The sequence below is a fragment of the Anolis sagrei genome, chromosome 2, assembly GCF_037176765.1.
Source record: "Anolis sagrei isolate rAnoSag1 chromosome 2, rAnoSag1.mat, whole genome shotgun sequence".
Taxonomy (NCBI): Eukaryota; Metazoa; Chordata; class Lepidosauria; order Squamata; family Dactyloidae; genus Anolis; species Anolis sagrei.
The window spans coordinates 111,403,890-111,420,860 of record NC_090022.1 but is presented as its reverse complement, the minus strand read 5'-3'; the positions used below and the strand labels follow the sequence as shown (position 1 = coordinate 111,420,860).

The 16,971-nt window shown below is 38.3% G+C and overlaps 1 protein-coding gene across 1 annotated transcript; it reads right to left on the bottom strand.

Annotated features, from left to right (window-relative positions):
* Positions 1 to 656: 656 nt before the first annotated feature.
* On the bottom strand, positions 657 to 16,952 carry SLU7 (SLU7 homolog, splicing factor). The gene is made up of 16 exons (XM_060764958.2): positions 16,850 to 16,952; positions 13,670 to 13,854; positions 12,286 to 12,439; positions 11,847 to 11,927; positions 10,540 to 10,704; positions 9,584 to 9,652; positions 8,933 to 8,980; positions 7,805 to 7,936; positions 6,304 to 6,401; positions 5,508 to 5,575; positions 4,288 to 4,427; positions 3,780 to 3,941; positions 2,935 to 3,039; positions 2,743 to 2,814; positions 2,104 to 2,226; positions 657 to 1,248 (listed from the first exon to the last, which is right to left on the bottom strand). The coding sequence occupies exons 2-16, from the start codon at positions 13,834 to 13,836 to the stop codon at positions 1,069 to 1,071; spliced, it is 1,764 nt and encodes a 587-aa protein (XP_060620941.2). The 5' UTR covers positions 13,837 to 13,854; positions 16,850 to 16,952; the 3' UTR covers positions 657 to 1,068.
* Positions 16,953 to 16,971: the final 19 nt, after the last annotated feature.

Below are 16,971 nucleotides of genomic sequence, written 5' to 3'. Positions count from 1 at the left end.
CGAGTCCCCTTTGGGGAGATGGTGGCGGGGTACAAATAGTTTTTTATTATGCCTAGCAAAGTTTTAAGAACCCAGGAATTTTTCCTAAAAAGCACATGTGGGGAGAAATCATAATCAAACCCAAGGCTTGTGAAAAGATGCGTTTAGCTCCATTTCTAAGCCGAAGAGCTGGCATTGTCAGTAGACACCTCCAAGGTCATGTGGCCAGCATGACTGCATGAACCACTGTTACCTTCCTGAGCGGCATCTATTGATCTACTCACATTTGCATGCTTTCAAACTGCTAGGTTGGCAGAAGCTGGGCCTAATAGCGGGAGCTCACCTGCTCCCTGGATTCGAACCGCCAACTTTCGGTCAGCATGTTCAGCAGCTCAGCAGTTTAACCCATTGCATCACCAGGGGGCCCGCTCAATGTGTATACACAAATCAAAATGTACAGAACTTTAGGAGCCATCTCCTATGTGATGTATGTAGGACGATATATATCCAGGCAGGAAGACGGTAATTCTCAAATTATAAGATGTTTTGAAAGAAGAATAAAAATGTGACAGAATACACAATCTGCTTAAGACAGAGTTCTTTGAACCTCTTAAGATGTTTGGAATACTAAATTGAAGTCTGAGGAAAAGCTGTCAACAGCTAAGCTTTATAAATAATGATTTCAGAAAAGTGGCTATATTTGTTTTGATTAAAAACAATGTTTCCACAATTCAGCAGATATACAGGTTTTACATTAGTTCAACCTCTACCCAGGAATGGGTTACCAGACAAATGTTGATCAGAAGCCACAGAGCTCTCTTCTTTGTTCTCTTTAAGATGACACCTTCGATGGGCAGAATCTTCTGAAATCTTTAGCACAATGGCTTTGAACAGGAGGTGTGCCACACTGAATTTGACTGGATGCCAAAAGGTTCAGATATATACAAAGAACAACACCGTACACTCTATAAAAGTTTTTTTTCCTGCCCCAACCCGATCTTTTCTCTCAGAAACATTCTGAGGAAATCAGCAGAGGTTTGTCCATTTGGCCATGAAATGTAACATCATTTTCAAGTTCTTTCCTCAAAGCTACTGTCCCAGGAATGAAGCCATAGGGTCATCAGGTCGCTGGCGCTTCATTTGGTAAGCCTCCATTTCCTCCTCTGTTGGTTCCCGGCTTTCATACATGCTGTTGTACGGTCTCTTTCTCTCATCTAATTGCATGATTTCTTTCACATGAAGGAGACGAGCTTCTTCCGCATTTAATGCCTGGAACATAAATCCCAAATAGTGTTAACAACAGAGCCTGGAAGGTTAACATTTTACAGAAATGAGCAAAATCATGGAAAGAACCAACAGAGAAAGTGACTGTTCACTGAAAGGCAAGAACAAAAAAAAGATGGAAAAATATACAGAGTGTTAATTTGTGGGTTGTTGTGGGTTTTCCGGGCTGTATGGCCATGCTCTAGAAGCATTCTCTCCTAACGTTTCGCCTGCATCTATGACAGATGTAGGCGAAACATCAGGAGAGAATGCTTCTAGAACATGGCCATACAGCCTGAAAAACCTACAACACAGTGATTCTGGCCATGAAAGCCTTCAACAATACAGAGTTATTTGTATTTAGAAGGCCAAGTTGCTCATTATGGGCTGAATGTGGCCTAGAATATCAGTCACTGGTCAACAGTCTGCATTATGAAGGAGGCTACAAGGGCAAGTGAAAAGGAAAAGGAAACTCATCCTTTCTGTGCACACTCACAATTGCCATTTCCAAATATATGCTGCTACCACCCCCTCCAACCCAAGACGAACTATCTATTTCGCAACTAGCTAATGCATCTATACATTGTGGCAAAGGTCTCATCACAGAAGTTTAGAGAAGAGGACATCTCTGATCAACCTCTACAAGAAAGAAAGAAATGTAAGAACCTAAACAGCAGTGCTTGAATGCTTGACTGCCAGAATCTCCTACAAATTCAATGACTGATAATCACCTGGGTACTTGAGGTGGGCATTCAACCCTCCTAGATCTTTCTCGATGGTAAAAAAAAAGCACCTCTTTTCCTGAGGGGCTCAACTATGTGTGAGACACAAGCATCTGGCGGGTGGCTATCGAAAGCATACCTTTTTCAATTTTTCTTGTTTCTTTCTCTCTTCTCCCTCACTGTCAGAACTTGTACTCTTCTTATGCTTCTTCTTCTTCTTTTTTTTCTTCTTCTTCTCTTCTTTTTGTCTCTCCTGGTGGATCTGTTTAATGTGAGAAAGGACAACAATAGAAAATAGATAATGCAGAGGATAGCGTACTCCAAGCTGTATGGAGTTTGCATGCATAATATGCATATAAAGCTTCCAATTGCTTATTTTCTTATTTGCTATGCCATGCTGACGAAACATTTATACATCCACCTTCATAACATGCATGGGGCTCTCCCCAGCATGGTTGAGTCAAAAATCCAATAAGTACATTGTTTGTAGAGTTGTGCAGAAGAACACCATGAGGCCAAATGCAATGGATAAGCACTGTAAGAAAGGCACTGAACCCATCTACATTGCAAAGCTACTAAAAATCTGCATTTTACATTCAGTACTCTCCCAGGTGTTCGGATGTAATAATACATAGTTTTGTAGAGTTGAAATGTTAACCACTAGACTGATCAACAAACTCAAGCGAACATCTTAAAGCAATCTCTCTCTTGGTTCCACTCTTTGCACATGACAGGCTCCTGCAAAAAGGGAAAGAGGCAGAGGAAAAAGGCAGCCTACCTCTACAAGAGTTTTGGGTATGGCCATATACTCATCCTCAGGCAGTTCACTTGGCAATTCCCCATCAGCATTCTGTACAAAGAAGAAACAGAGATGGGAAATTAGATTTACGAAAAAAGAGAAACAATTGTGAGGCTGGTTTTTTTTTTAATTTAAAGAAATGTTTTTATAAACTGATAAGACAGTTCTTACAGCCAGTTCTTTTCCAGCTTCTCCTGTGCAATATGAATACTTGACAAACGAGTAGCAGCATTTATACCCCCATTTGCCTTCCTTCCAATAGGAACCCCAGATACACTGCAGGTAGGGAAGAAAGAAATAAATTATCACAACAGTTTCTAATGCCAAATACAACATCTTTATAAATATATTTGAAGAGAAACACAACAAATGTAAAAAGTACAACATCTTTTAGAAACAAAATATCAATCTTCATAGAAGATTTATAAAATCAACAGTCACATTTTCAGTCTACTTGGAATACAGCATCACTGTTGTCATTATTTTATTTATTTATATCCTGCCTCTCTCCCAATAATGGCTAATAACATAATGAAAACCCATAAATACAAAATGTACAAGAATATTAACAAAATATAAATATAAGGTTTAAAAATATTTTATTAGGTTTAAATATTAAAGATGTTAAAACTGATCAAAGAACTATGTATAAACCTGAAAAAACAGCATTGCACAGCATTAAGTGTCACCCCCAGCATTGTTTAAAAGTATGGTGGCAGAAGGAGAGCAAGGATGGGGCCATCCTGGTCTCTCTTGGGAGGCAGTTCAGGAGTCTGGGAGGAGCCACCAAAAAGGCCCTCTCCTGTGTTCGCACAAGAGGGTGGTGGGGCAGAGAGAAGGCCCTCCTCAGAGGATCTTACAGCTATAATGGGCTTCCAAAGGGAGAGATGGTCCTTCAAGCAACCTGGACCCAAGCCATGTCATTTCACTATTTTAGAAATCACTTTTGATAGGATCACCTGCCAAGGCAGCAGGAAACTCCCTAAGAACCCAGCCTTATTTTAAAATTATTGTACCGTGTGATTGTTGATCAGAACATCTTCCTCATATTTAGAGCGAGCAACAGCCTTGTCTTGCCCTTTAATGACTGTTCCGTGCCTAGAATATTCCACATAATCTTCTGTCTGAGCAAGCAGTAATTCAGATGGTGGGGCATCCAGATGTTCTTCTCCACCATACTAGGAAAAGAAATGTTGACAAATATTTAGTAAAGTTCTAGTCAACATGCACTACAAACACCTACAGCATTTTTATTTATGTCTGGATTTCCTTTAAGATAGGCTTCTTCTAAACATCTATTCATTCAATATAATTCACTGCAATACAGCAGCATATTTTTTCTTCAGTAAATGCACCTGAAGTTTAGAACTGTACATTGATTTCCTGTCCAAAATCATAATAAATTAATTCCATTGAAAAACCATAATATTTTTTGTCATTTGATTTTTTTCCCCCAGAACTATAATGCTAAAATACACACATTCTTTTGCTAAAAAGACATCTCCATGATCACCAAGCACCTACCTTCTCTAAGATGCTTTCTTTCTGCTGCTCCTTAAAGTCTTCTTTCTTCACTTTGAAGGATTTGTACAAGAGTTCTAGTTTTGTAGGGTCTGCCTGGAGATGAACTTCAGAACCTTTTTCATAGGCCTCCCAGGCAAATACTATGGAGATTAGAATAAGGAAATGTATTCAGTTCTTCTGAGATGGACAGACAGATATCTAAGATAAGAATAACCTATTATACAGGATTATCTCAACAGGAACCTCCAATACAAACTACGTTGCTAAGTGGGGAAAATGATGTAGAGCACAGCAAAGAGAAGGTGGTTCTTCTTTTAGTGTTGCTTCTCCTCCACAAATGCTTCTTGGTTCCAGAATACTAACCATGTGACCTTTGGAGACTCACCCCACACAGCCAGCTCTGAGGACAGCAGCCAGTGTTGGAACAATGCCCTTCTACTCTAGGGACTGGGAGATGAAAGTGCATTGGTTTGGAGAAAGTGCCTTCTCCAAGGTCTTTCCAGCTTCCAGCTTAAGAGGCAAATCTCAGTTTGGAGGATATGTGGGTATCAGAAACCCACTTTCTGCTGAAGGGAAGCAAACGGTGAACTCCTTTCCCTAAAGGACTGATTGATCACACCACTACATGCTGTTCTCTGCAGCCAACATGCATTAGACAGCAAATGGAAGCATGTGCAATTGGCCCTCTGTATCCATGGGTTCTGTATCCATGGATTCCACCAACCACAGCTCAAAATTATATATTAAAAATCCAAAAAGCCAGTCTTGATTTTGTTGTGCGCTGAGCTGTAATCTCTCACCATTCACAGATCCCCAGGCTCTTTCCAGCATTCATTTGAATTGTTTGCCATTTTATATAAGGTAAACCATTTTACTATGACACTGTATGTAATAGGACTTGAGTATCCACAGATTTTGATATCCACAGGGGATCCTGGGACTAAATCACATCATATACTGAGTCTAGTATACACTCACACTTTCACCTCTGAAAGGTTGTCAAGCCTTTAATGGGTGGGGAATGTACAAGTGATACTTTTTTTCTAAATGCATGATTTGCCTTGGGAAATGCCATGAATAGTGACTGATCCTTGTTATATACCTTCCCCAATATCTCCTTCTACATTGCAAAAGAGACATCCATAATTCCCCCATCTCCAAATACAGAGACTCAATTAAAGTGAAAAAGTGTGTGAAGAAATGCTAGAAATGGTACTTACATTGAGTTTGTGCCATAGAAATGGTAGCCCCACTGTAACGAACAAAGTTATCCCCTGCGTAACTAACTCTGAAAGAAAAGACAGCAATTTTAAGTAGACAGTACTGTTGCCTTGTACAGACATATGCATAAGTAGTGTAATGGTTGTCCTGATTATAATATCACAGTAAGAGATTTTTTTGCTTGTTAATAACACAGCATTCGAATTCGCTGTATTTCTTATACGGCATTTTAACTAGAATAGTGATCCTCAACCTGTGGGTCCCCAGGTGTTTTGGCCTACAACTCCCAGAAATCCCAGCCAGTTTACCACCTGTTAGGATTTCTGGGAGTTGAAGGCCAAAACATCTGGGGACCCACAGGTTGAGAACCACTGAACTAGAAGGACTAATTTCCATGTTGACAGAAATGTGAAAATGGCTTAATAAGCAATATATGTGACTAGCTCTCAACACCCAGTAGGCTGTTAGGAATTGTGGGAGTTGAAGTCCAAAACACCTGGGTGACTGTAGTTTGCCCATGTCTGCCATAACTAATAGAAGTAGCACTTGGAGGGACAGTCCGGAGGAAGTGGGAGCTTGAAATGGTCTTTGTGTGCAAATGTGCATACAGACACACATGATACAGATACACATACCTGTGTGTGTGTGTATATATATGTATATGTACACAGACACACCCTGCTGAGATCCTTCCATTAATATAACTGGTGGTAATGGCCGTGTGCTAAAGGGACAGTCCAACCCATAACATATCCCCTTTATTAAATTACTGAAGCAAACTAATAATAGACTTACTCATCTGGATTCTTCCCTGCATTGGCGTACGGATTCTCTCTCATTGCTCTGGTTTTGGGGTCATAGTAGGCAGAGTTGGGGTCTAGATTCCGCAAGTACTGTAAAAACATGAGAATGCTGACTTGAAACACTGGGTCAGAAAATATGACTGCAATTTTGATAAGATGACACAATTCTGCAGAACACAATTATTCTGAAATCACAATTCATCCAAAGCAAGGGTTCCTCAAAATATTCCCAAATGTTTCTTAAGAAGTGACACCTAGTGGTCAAAATGTCATCCCAATATCTTAATATGTACCCAGGCTCTTTAAAATGGGGTGCACTCCAATGTCCTGCAATTACTTACTATGTCACATTAACCAGGTACTATTCAGCTGTTTTAGAAGGTATGCTCTATTGCAGAAGAGAAAAAAGGAGCTACAGTTCTTTTTGATCTCTCTCTCACACAAAAAAAGGCAATGCAATTTCTGATAGCTGCAGTTAATCTACCATGAAATCCTCTTAGAATAATTCCATATACAAGCAGGCAGGAAGTATGGTGGACGAGTAAATGGCTTTATCTGTACTTACCTGGAGGCAATTTTAATTTACCCCTTGCACATTTTTATAAAGCCCATTAAAATAAAGAGATTTAACTTTACAGCTATGCATGAAGACCAGAGCATTTTCTTTCAAGTGACAATAAAGCAAATTCCACTCCCCCTATTTTGAATTAAATTCCATTTTTACTAGTGGTGTCGATTCTCTGCATGAATCCAGAAGTCCTTTACCTCCAATGTAGAAATTAAGAGCTTGTTCAAAGTGAAGCTCAGCCCTCCACTAAAGGCTGATCTCAATAGGCTCCTGTCAAAACTCAGGGATCAATTCAGTGGAATACTGAGGCTCTCGTCTACACTGCCATATAATGCAGTTTCAGAATGCAGTTTAACTGGATTACATGAGTCCACATTGTTATATAATCCAGGTCAATGCAGTTAAAGTCTATTCTGAAATTGCAATATATGGCAGTGTAGGTGGGGCCAAAAATAGACAATGCATTGTTCCAAAATGGATATATTATTTCTATGATCTCCATATAAGACAAATGCCATGGACTTGTTGAGTGACTGACAGCTCTAGCTTCCAATCCAGGAATGGCTTTACCAAGACTCTCTTTTTTTCTTTATTCCCAGTGCTTCTGGGAAGGATGGAGAAGGAACTTATCAGAAGCTGTCTCAGTGCTTTTACAGCGTGTATTGTATAGCCGCATCGAATCCTTCGGGAGATGCTAGCGGGGTACAAATAAAGTTAATAATAATAATAATAATTGTGTCTGTGCTTCTGTGGCGGCAGCAACAGGAACAGCACTCATTGAGAAATACCTGTTCTCATTACTTCCTCTATAGTAACAGTAATTTTAGCTTGCAATAAAAATTATAGTAAGAAATTAAAATTAGCAAAAGAACAACATGGGGGATAGTAACTACATAAGGCTAATAGTTAATATGCATTCACTTACTTTAGCAGTATCTTCTCGAATACGAAGGTTTCGGACAGTAATGCGCCTTTTGGAATCAAAATTTTGTCCAGGCATATCAATGTCATCTGCATATTTGTCCTCATCTTCTCCTTCACTGTTATGATCTCTTTCCTGAAAAACAGTGAGATATATTAAGCAATAGAGTGACAGGGAGGCAACGTTCATGCAGCTGACCTCCTATGTAATGGCTTTTACTTATCTCTGTGGTTTTATTAATCAAAGAGTAAACATTGTTGTCTAAATACTCTTCAAATGAGAACACAGTGATATAAGAATCAGCATACATATGGTGTAGAAATAAGGTTAGATACAATGTTTGTTGGTGGGGACATTCTGGATAGCTCCAGGAGGAAAGACGATCCTTAGAGATCCTCCAAAACGGAGCTTTCCAAACATTTCATGTTGGTGACACATTTTTTAGACATGCAACATTTTGTGACACAGTAATTCAGTATTACTAGCAAACCAGAGGTGAACCAACTCCTTATAAAAGATGTGGACTCATGTATAAATTGTAATAATGAAATATATGGGGACACAACATATGCAATGAAAACCTTTCATTTATATTTTTAGAAATATATGTTTTACTGCTTATTTCACATAGACTTAGAGATTTCTTGTTACATTCATGCAACATACCTACACACTACAGCCAACACACTAACGTGTCATGACACAGTTTGGGAAACTCTTGCTCTAAACCTTCAAAATAAATTTTCAGAGAACACAGAGGACAAGTGCAGGAGGAGAGTGGAACCAATAAATATTGCTTCCTTTATCTCACAAGCAGAAATGATCATTAGATCACAAGGTGTCCATGCATGAAAGGGCCCTATTGCCTGTGGGAGACAAATGATGGATCCAAGCTTTGAAAGGTATGATATGATTTGATTTGCCAAAGACAATGTTAGTGTTGAACCACAGATTTTCTCAGGCCAGGAGTACCAGAACTGGATACAATTTTTTTCCTAAACCTGACTCCAACTACCCAGTGAGTGGAAGGCAACTGATAGAATAGCAACATATTACAAATAAAGACAGCAAAGAACCCCAGAACATGATACAGTAAGCCCAAAACCAGTTTTTAGGGGACACATTACTCACCGTCTGTGAATTTGGTTCTTCTTCATCCCATCGATGTCGTGGGGAGTTCTGTGGCCAAAAACACAAACTTATTGGCAAAGTTGTGGGAGAAATTAAGAAGAATAACTTTTCTGAGATGGAGTAAATCTGCTATTTAAAGAAAATACATGTAGAGCAATTTAAAAGGCAATGGAAAATAGGCTACCAGCTTGAATTTTAATGATGCAAGATGTTCCAAAGAAAGAGAATCTTATGGACAGGATTTGTTTCAAGTTGATTAGTTTCTCAAGCTTAAAAAATAAAATATTGCATACCTGCACTTTTAAATAAATGGCTTTGACAATCAAGTTGAAATATTAATATATTCCTAAACTATGGATTGTTAACAAATTAAGTGATGATAAAGATACAATTTTAATGAGACAATAAAAATGTTATGCGTTTTCTGGGCTGTATGGCCATGTTCCAGAAGCATTCTCTCCTGATGTTTTGCCATAGTTGTGGGCAAAACGTCAGGAGAGAATGCTTCTGGAACATGTCCATACAGCCCACAAAACTCTCAGCAACTTAGTGATTCTGGCCATGAAAGTCATCAGCAACAAAATTAAAATGCTAGTTCATTATTAATGCTACTTTCTCAAAAATATTTTCCCTTCCTACCACTTCACTTACCACTTGTTCTGTCAGTTTCCCTGAAGCAAGCTCTTCCTGCAGTTTCTGTGCTTTCAAAGTACGTTTAGCCTATTAAAAGGAAACCAGGATTACTATCCACATGCAAATAGACACTTCACAGGATTGCTTTTAGACACTCCAGAATCATCAGTCGTTAGCGGAGGAGAAAAATCCATGTTTCATTTAGTAGTGGTTTGTCTTTAGAGTGTATCCTTCACTAGATATTTGATCTGAAAACTACCCTTCCTTCCTTTCCTTGATTTACCAAGGTTTTGGTTAACAATGATATGCATTCTGTAGTCAGTTGAAACTACATTCTTTCAAAACTGAGGCTTCGACCCAAAAAATGTTTGAGCACATTCTTTTCAACAGAGTTCTGCCAAATTCTCCTCATTTCCTTATTGTGTCCAGAAAGTTCATTGACACTTGGGAATAATTTCAGGGAATTGAAGTGTAACTCCAACTTGTGGTTTTCAAGGGAACTGTCGCAATAATTAACCTCAGAACACAATTAGGGTTGAATCATTATTAAAGATGATAAAATATGCATTGTGGAGAGAATCTTCTACAAGAGCTAACATTACATCTATAGCATGCAAACCAAAAATCAGTTTACAGATAATATCATCCACTACTATCTAATATATCTAAAATGCAAAGTTATCAATTTTACTAATTCTAGGGTGGAACTCAGATGAAGTCTATGGCATCTTCAGGAAAGATGGAAGGATTCATGTCTGAAATTCTGGAAAGCTGCCCATCAGTGAAGACAATACTGAGCATGGGTCTCATTCAGTATAAGATTACTACAATTGTTTTCATATCTGTGTAAGTGAACAAGAGTTAATTAAATGTTGTGTACAAAAGCAAGTTACTGTATTTTTGTGTTGGTTCATGTTAACCTTGCTCAACAGGTGCATCAGTTAGTAATCTCTATGAAAGTAACACCTACTTACTAGATCAACTTTGGCATATTCTTCCACAATTTTCATGTGTTCCTCTGGATTGTAGCCATTCCATCGGTCTCGTTTCCCATCATAATCAAACATCAGCTGAGGCTGATCATGTTCATCTGGGGCAATATTAGTTCCTGTGTATTTTGCTCCTACTCTTCTAGGTCTCTGTAGGGAGCAAAATATAACCCAAATCTATCTCTGGATTTGGAATGGAACTGGACACATTATTACTGAAGTCTGATGTTAGAGCACAATGAAACAATAACTATCCTCTTCAAGTATCACACAATACTGAATTTATCTCTTCTGCACATTCTTCTGTACCCATATCACAGCTAATATTTTTCACTGGCTATGTGTTTGTGGTTTCCATGTGATCAGCATTCATACTGCATTGCTAGCTATAGAAATAAGTAAATGACATGGGGAACATGCAAAATATGGTTCCTTCAGAAGCAAGTGATCACTGGCTACTTTAACTCTGGCATGATAAGATAACTATGTGGTCTGCCAATCTATCCAGTATACATGGGAGTGTCAACACCACTGGAATGATATACAAGAATACGCTTGATTTTTCATCATCAGAGGGTAGAAGCTTCAGTTCTTCCAGGAAAAACAATCTATTACAGGAGCATAAAGGTCATTGGTCCTGAGGCCCAAATGGAAGTGGTATAATACTGTGCTAGTCCATTTCTTAAGGTATTATTTCAGCCATCATGTAACAAAACATTTAGTGATCAACTGCCTTCTTGAAGAGAAAGTGTTTTCTACTGTCTGTCAAAACAATAGGGTAAGGTTCATCCTTTGGATTTGTGATACTTAATAGTCTAGCTCAAATAGGCATTCTCCTGGGGAAACTCCTTGGTCTTTTTAAAATTGCTGACCAACTAGTGTACAGCAACTGAATCAGTTGCTGAATGGTAAGTCAACATTCACCTGATTCCCATTAAGTCAAACAGTTTGCTTTAGTTGTTAAGTTTATTTTTAAATGTGAAAAACTATACTTCTCAATTTTAATCAAAAGATACTTTCTGCTTCTCCAGATTCCTATCCAGATAGGAATTGGAATGCGGCTGTTGGTCTTCCCATCATATGTTGTCATGCTTTTTGTTTATAGAAGCTACTTTTAAAAGAATAGTGATCGGGAGCCTAAGACAAGCAACAGCATTCAAAAGTAAGAACATTTTAACAACTATTTTAAATTAACACTAGGTCTGTGATTAAACTTGATACTAGTACTTTATGTTGATATCTGCAAGGTGATTAAACCAATTAAATGAGAAACAGCAACTTCTAATGTTTACCTCCAGACAATCTTTTTTCTTGTGTGTTAATGCACCACAGTTCTCACAAGCTCCTTTGCGGTATTTAGTTGCCACAGAATTCTAAAAAGAAACACATATGAATATTTCAAAGCAACAGTACATTCAGTTTTCCCCTCCTGACAATGAAAGAAATGACAATGCCAATGTGACCCCAAAAAGCAACAGCTTGGCTATACAAATTCAATTGTGCTAAAATGCTATCTGCATGCAATTATATCTTTAGCTAGAAATATCACCCAACAACCATCTGCTCTAAAATTATTCTACAACATTTGTACTTGGGACACATGACAAAGTACCATCTAAATCAATCTTTTGAATGTCAAGAATGAGTTAAAAAACCCATACAGCAAGCTGGAGAGAGCATATGTTCATATTTTAGTGTCTTATTGTTCCCTTACTACACACTGTGACCTACCTCTTTGACTCCTCGTTTGTACCATTCCCCCAAAAATGTAAATTCCTGCTGCTTCTCTGGCTGAGGTCGCTGATGCTTCAGTGTGGGCCTTTTGGAAGGATCAATATACCAGGGCACTGAAGAAATGTACTGAGGAATATGAGGGTTGATGTCCCTAAAATTAAAAGAAAAACACTGCTCAGAAAATTATTCAGTCTATACGCTTACTGGGGAGGATGCTCATTCAAATGGCAGGACTTACTTTTGAAGTAACAAGCAAGGCAGTGCTACTATTAACACATCTTGCTGCTTTACAAGGTTGGAGAAACTGCCTTTAAATTTTTGAGAATGCCTTAGGCCTCTTCCACAAGGCTGTATAAAATCCACATTTAACTGGATTATATGGCAGTGTGGACTCAGATAATCCAATTTTGGAAAATTATTGAAGAAAACATTTGGCTGAAAAGTTGTGAGTTACTGCGATGTGAGTCCACTTCATACCATTACCATCATTGTCATAATCCATTTTGGGTCGCTGAGGTCAGAATTCTGTTCTAATTACACAATGAGCAAAATCCACCTGAACACATATCTTTAATGCGGCAGCCCCTCTCCCATCAAAGATAGCAATTTATATATTGGTGAAGACCAGGACAAAAGCCAGATACGTCTCCAGCTATTCCCTATGGTTGCATGTGCTGTCCCAGGTGTCATTGAGAGCTCCACAAGGATTATATTGTTGTTATTAGAAGAATCCCAGTGTCACTTCAGTTGTTGCCAAACTTTTGTCTAATGTGATCAAGATTTGAGAATAATTAACTTCTATATTAGGGGGAAATGACTGCTCTCCCAAGTATCCCAAGATAGCAACATGGAAGTGGCCATAGAATCGTTGAGTTGGAAGAGACCTATGTGAAGAGATACTTCACATAGAAAAGATAAATTGTCAGTGTTTGCACTAGGAGGAGGGTTATTGATACACACTCCAGTTCTACACATATAGACTGGAAAGTAAGCTTCACTGAACCTAACAAGCATCAACAGAGAAATACTACACCGAAATCTTCACCAAAGGTTTTAAAACTCACAAGATTTAAGATTAAAAAACTGACAAAACCCACATTCCAAAATCTCTCAATTTCTCAACTGCCTGCTTGCTCTATAAAGTGTAATGAAGAATCAACAATGTGAAAGACAGCCATTTCATTTGTTTCTTTAGTCCCTGGCTGCAACAAGGCCAAATGTTAAAAATAAACAATGATGCAATCTATTTCTCAGTTATAGCTCCAAAATAGCAGAGAAGGGATTCCTAAAAATATAAAATATGCATAATTTTTGAAGGAAACAGGGACTGGTTGGCAGAGATGCAGGAAATGTTGTATTAAGCAAATTATACAAGTCTTACTTTCCCTCTTCGTCCACTTCAGCTGGAGCATTGCCCAATTTTCGCTGTTCTTCCAACTCCTTCTTCTTTCTCCAATCCTCTCTTGTCATTTTCTTAGGCTCTTCTAAGCCATTTGAACCTCCACCAGGAGGGTTAGTAGCTATCGTTTCCATACTCCCAGATTCCATAGTCTTTTTTCTAGTAACCTATACAGATAAACAAATGAATAGAGGTTAAGAATGGTTAAAATGCCTTATACAATAGCATAAGGCATAGCACTTACCTTTCCAATAAGATTTATTGCTGTTATTGAAATAAATGAACTTCCTTCTATCTAGGTAAACTACTAAGCATTTGAGTTTATGTTGGTATTTTGTCATTTGAGAAGGTTGTTAATAGGGCTGGGCGGTTTCGTTTTGTTAATTCGTAATTCGTTAAAAATTCGTTATTTTTTTTTAAGTAACGAAGCGATAACGAACCATTCTGGAGCAACTTAAAAACGAAACGAATTTTTAAATTCGTTTCGTAATTGTTTCTAATTCGTTTTGTATTCGTTTCATTATCGTTTTGAAGTCGTTTCGTTATTATTTCCGCATGTCTGGGGCAGGTTTTATAGTTGTTTTTTGTTTAATTAGTGAAAAAAAATTATAATATCACACCAACAGTCAACAACAGAGGGAGAGGGAAGCTTCAGAAGTTCCCCCCTGTCCCATTTGGAGGTTTTTTAGCGTATTTCGCGGTCGCATCCGCCATTAACGAATCAATTCGTTATTGTTTCGTAATTTTTTTAACATTTACGAAATTTCGTAAATATCGAACTTTTTAAAAGAAAAATTTCGGAATTCTTTTTAAAATCGAAACGCAAAAACCCCCAAAAAACGAATCGATTTTAGAAACAAATTTTTCCGTTGTTACCCAGGCCTAGTTGTTAACACTTCTAATGGGTTTCTTACTTTTGTGTTGGCATTGCAATTAAAATAATAATAATATTATTCTCTGTGATAATAGTTTCACAATCACCTCCACGATGTTTTAATTTTCCCTCATCTATTTGAACTAACTAGCATTTATTTGTTCTAAACAACAACTGAAGAACTTTCTTTAAGTACTGGCCAATGTGGCATTTGAAACTGTTTTTAATCGAGAAGAACAACATCTTGAGAACTGTATTATATGTTTACTATACATTTCCAACTGCAAGGAACTGAAGCACCAGGGATGGAAAGACCTGTTTTACAGTTCTGCTAGTTACATAAGCTTATTTAGTATCTAAGCTACTATGCTTGGTTAAGTCATGTGAACCTATGTGAAACACTTTTATATGCTCCTATAGTAGATATTCTGCAGACATGACACAGAATATAATAGTACAATTTTTAAAACAATAGCAACAACCATAATTGATGTTCTGAACAGTCAAGTTTTTGAAAGATGTAAAAGAAACTATAGGTCAGGATTAATTTAAGCGTAAAAGCTTTGTAATTAAAAAAAATATTACTATCTGTTTAAAAAAAAGATTATGATTAAAGAAATCTACACTGTAAAACAAATTGTAGCATATTTAGTATGCTTATGACTGCCCACATTTGCATATGTTTACCTGCTGCTTATGGTTTTCTTTCCAGCAATTCCTCCTAGCTAGTTTAGGGAAGAATGCTCTATATAGAGTAATGCTTCTCAACCTGTGGGTCCTCAAGTGTTTTGGCCTACAACTCCCAGAAATCCCAGCCAGTTGACCAGCTGTTAGGATTTTTGGGAGTTGAAAGCCAAAACATCTGGGGATCCACAGGTTGAGAACCACTACTAGAGCATTAACTAGCCCTTTTGACAGCTATTGAAGGAGACTGTGGTAAGAAACAGAGCCGAGACGTTCATAATTACACTTGTGATACTTTCTAAAAATTCCTTTATAAATAGATGTTTGAGACACTAAGTACATATGCTGCTTAAAAACTCAACTATCCTGTCCCTGGGTATATCTACACTATAGAATTAATGCAGTTTTGATACCATAAATCAATATAAATCAACCTAAAGGCACACACATATCCACATTTAGGTTTTTCCACTATGTTTTGAGGTCTTTCAGAATCAATGGCAGGTGATAAAAAGCTATAAATTAAGGAAGACTCTTGGTCAGGAATAGGTTTTCTTCTAGAATTCTAAACAGTTAAGAGTGTAGACATTACTATGTTGCTTTCCCATTCAAGTCCTAATTGGGGCTGGAGTTCTTCCTTAACTTCCAAGACCAGATGGGATTTGGCACTTTTAGGACATCTGGACAGTATACGTATTGACAAATAAAACACACAAATATAAAGGAACTAAATACCAAAGCAAGGTATACCTACTGTGGTTTCATGGAGAGCATTCTGTTTCTGATCCCTGCTGCAAACAATATGGCACTCCCATCCGGTGTTGCAGCAGATGGTTCTAACTTTACATGACTATAGGGAAGGCCACTTCTGTACTGTAGAAATAATGCAGTTTGAGACCACTTTAATTGCCATGGCTATGGGATCCTGGGGTTTTGTTGCTTGGTGAGGCAACAGCCTTGCTTTTAACTGTATTTTATGTTGTTTGGGAGCATTGACTGCCGATTGTAAACCGCCTCGAGTCGCCTCTGGGTTGAGAGGGGCGGTATACAAATATGGTAAATAAATAGTGGAAACATATGGCAACACAGGATGTATTTACACTGTAGGATTGGTATTATTACACCAAATTCACTGAGATCTGTAGTTTGACAACGTCTTTGGCTTTCTCTGTCACAGAGTGCAGAAGCCTTACAAAACAACAGCTCCCAGGATTCCATACCACTGCGCCATGGCAGTTAAAGTGGTGTCAAACTGCATCAATTCTACAGTACAGCTGGAGACCAATTCCAATCCCTATTCAACCCTAGAAATCCACCGAGTGGACTCGGAGCAGTCACACTCTCTCAGCCTCAGAGGAAGGCAAAGTCAAGCCCCTTCTGATGAACTCCTGCCAAGAAATCCTGTGGCAGTTTCGCTTTAAAGTCGCCATAAATCAGAACTGACTTGACAACAACAAGAGCGAGGGATTACGTCCGTTGTGTAAACAAGTGTAATTGAAAGGTAGTTTGAAGGAGGAGTTGAGATCCCAGGAGAAGACACACCACAACACATACAAAAACAGTCTCCGCTTCCGGAAACACCAGGAAAAGCCCCTCAGACTCACCCAAAAGTCGAAGGCATTCACTCCTTCAGCTTTACTGAGGCTACGACACTAAGTAGGCCTCACTTCCGTTTCCCATAATGCAGCGCGCGGCCCTATTCGCCCCTCCTACTTTTTTTTCTTAA

Coding starts and splice junctions, on each gene's coding strand:
- SLU7 (XM_060764958.2), bottom strand. CDS start 13,836: ATGGAATCTGGGAGTATGGAAACGATAGCTACTAACCCTCCTGGTGGA. Junction 7,937..8,932: donor AAGAACCAAATTCACAGACG/GTGAGTAATGTG, acceptor ACTGTTTTTCAG/GAAAGAGATCATAACAGTGA. Junction 1,249..2,103: donor AACAAGAAAAATTGAAAAAG/GTATGCTTTCGA, acceptor TTTATGTTCCAG/GCATTAAATGCGGAAGAAGC.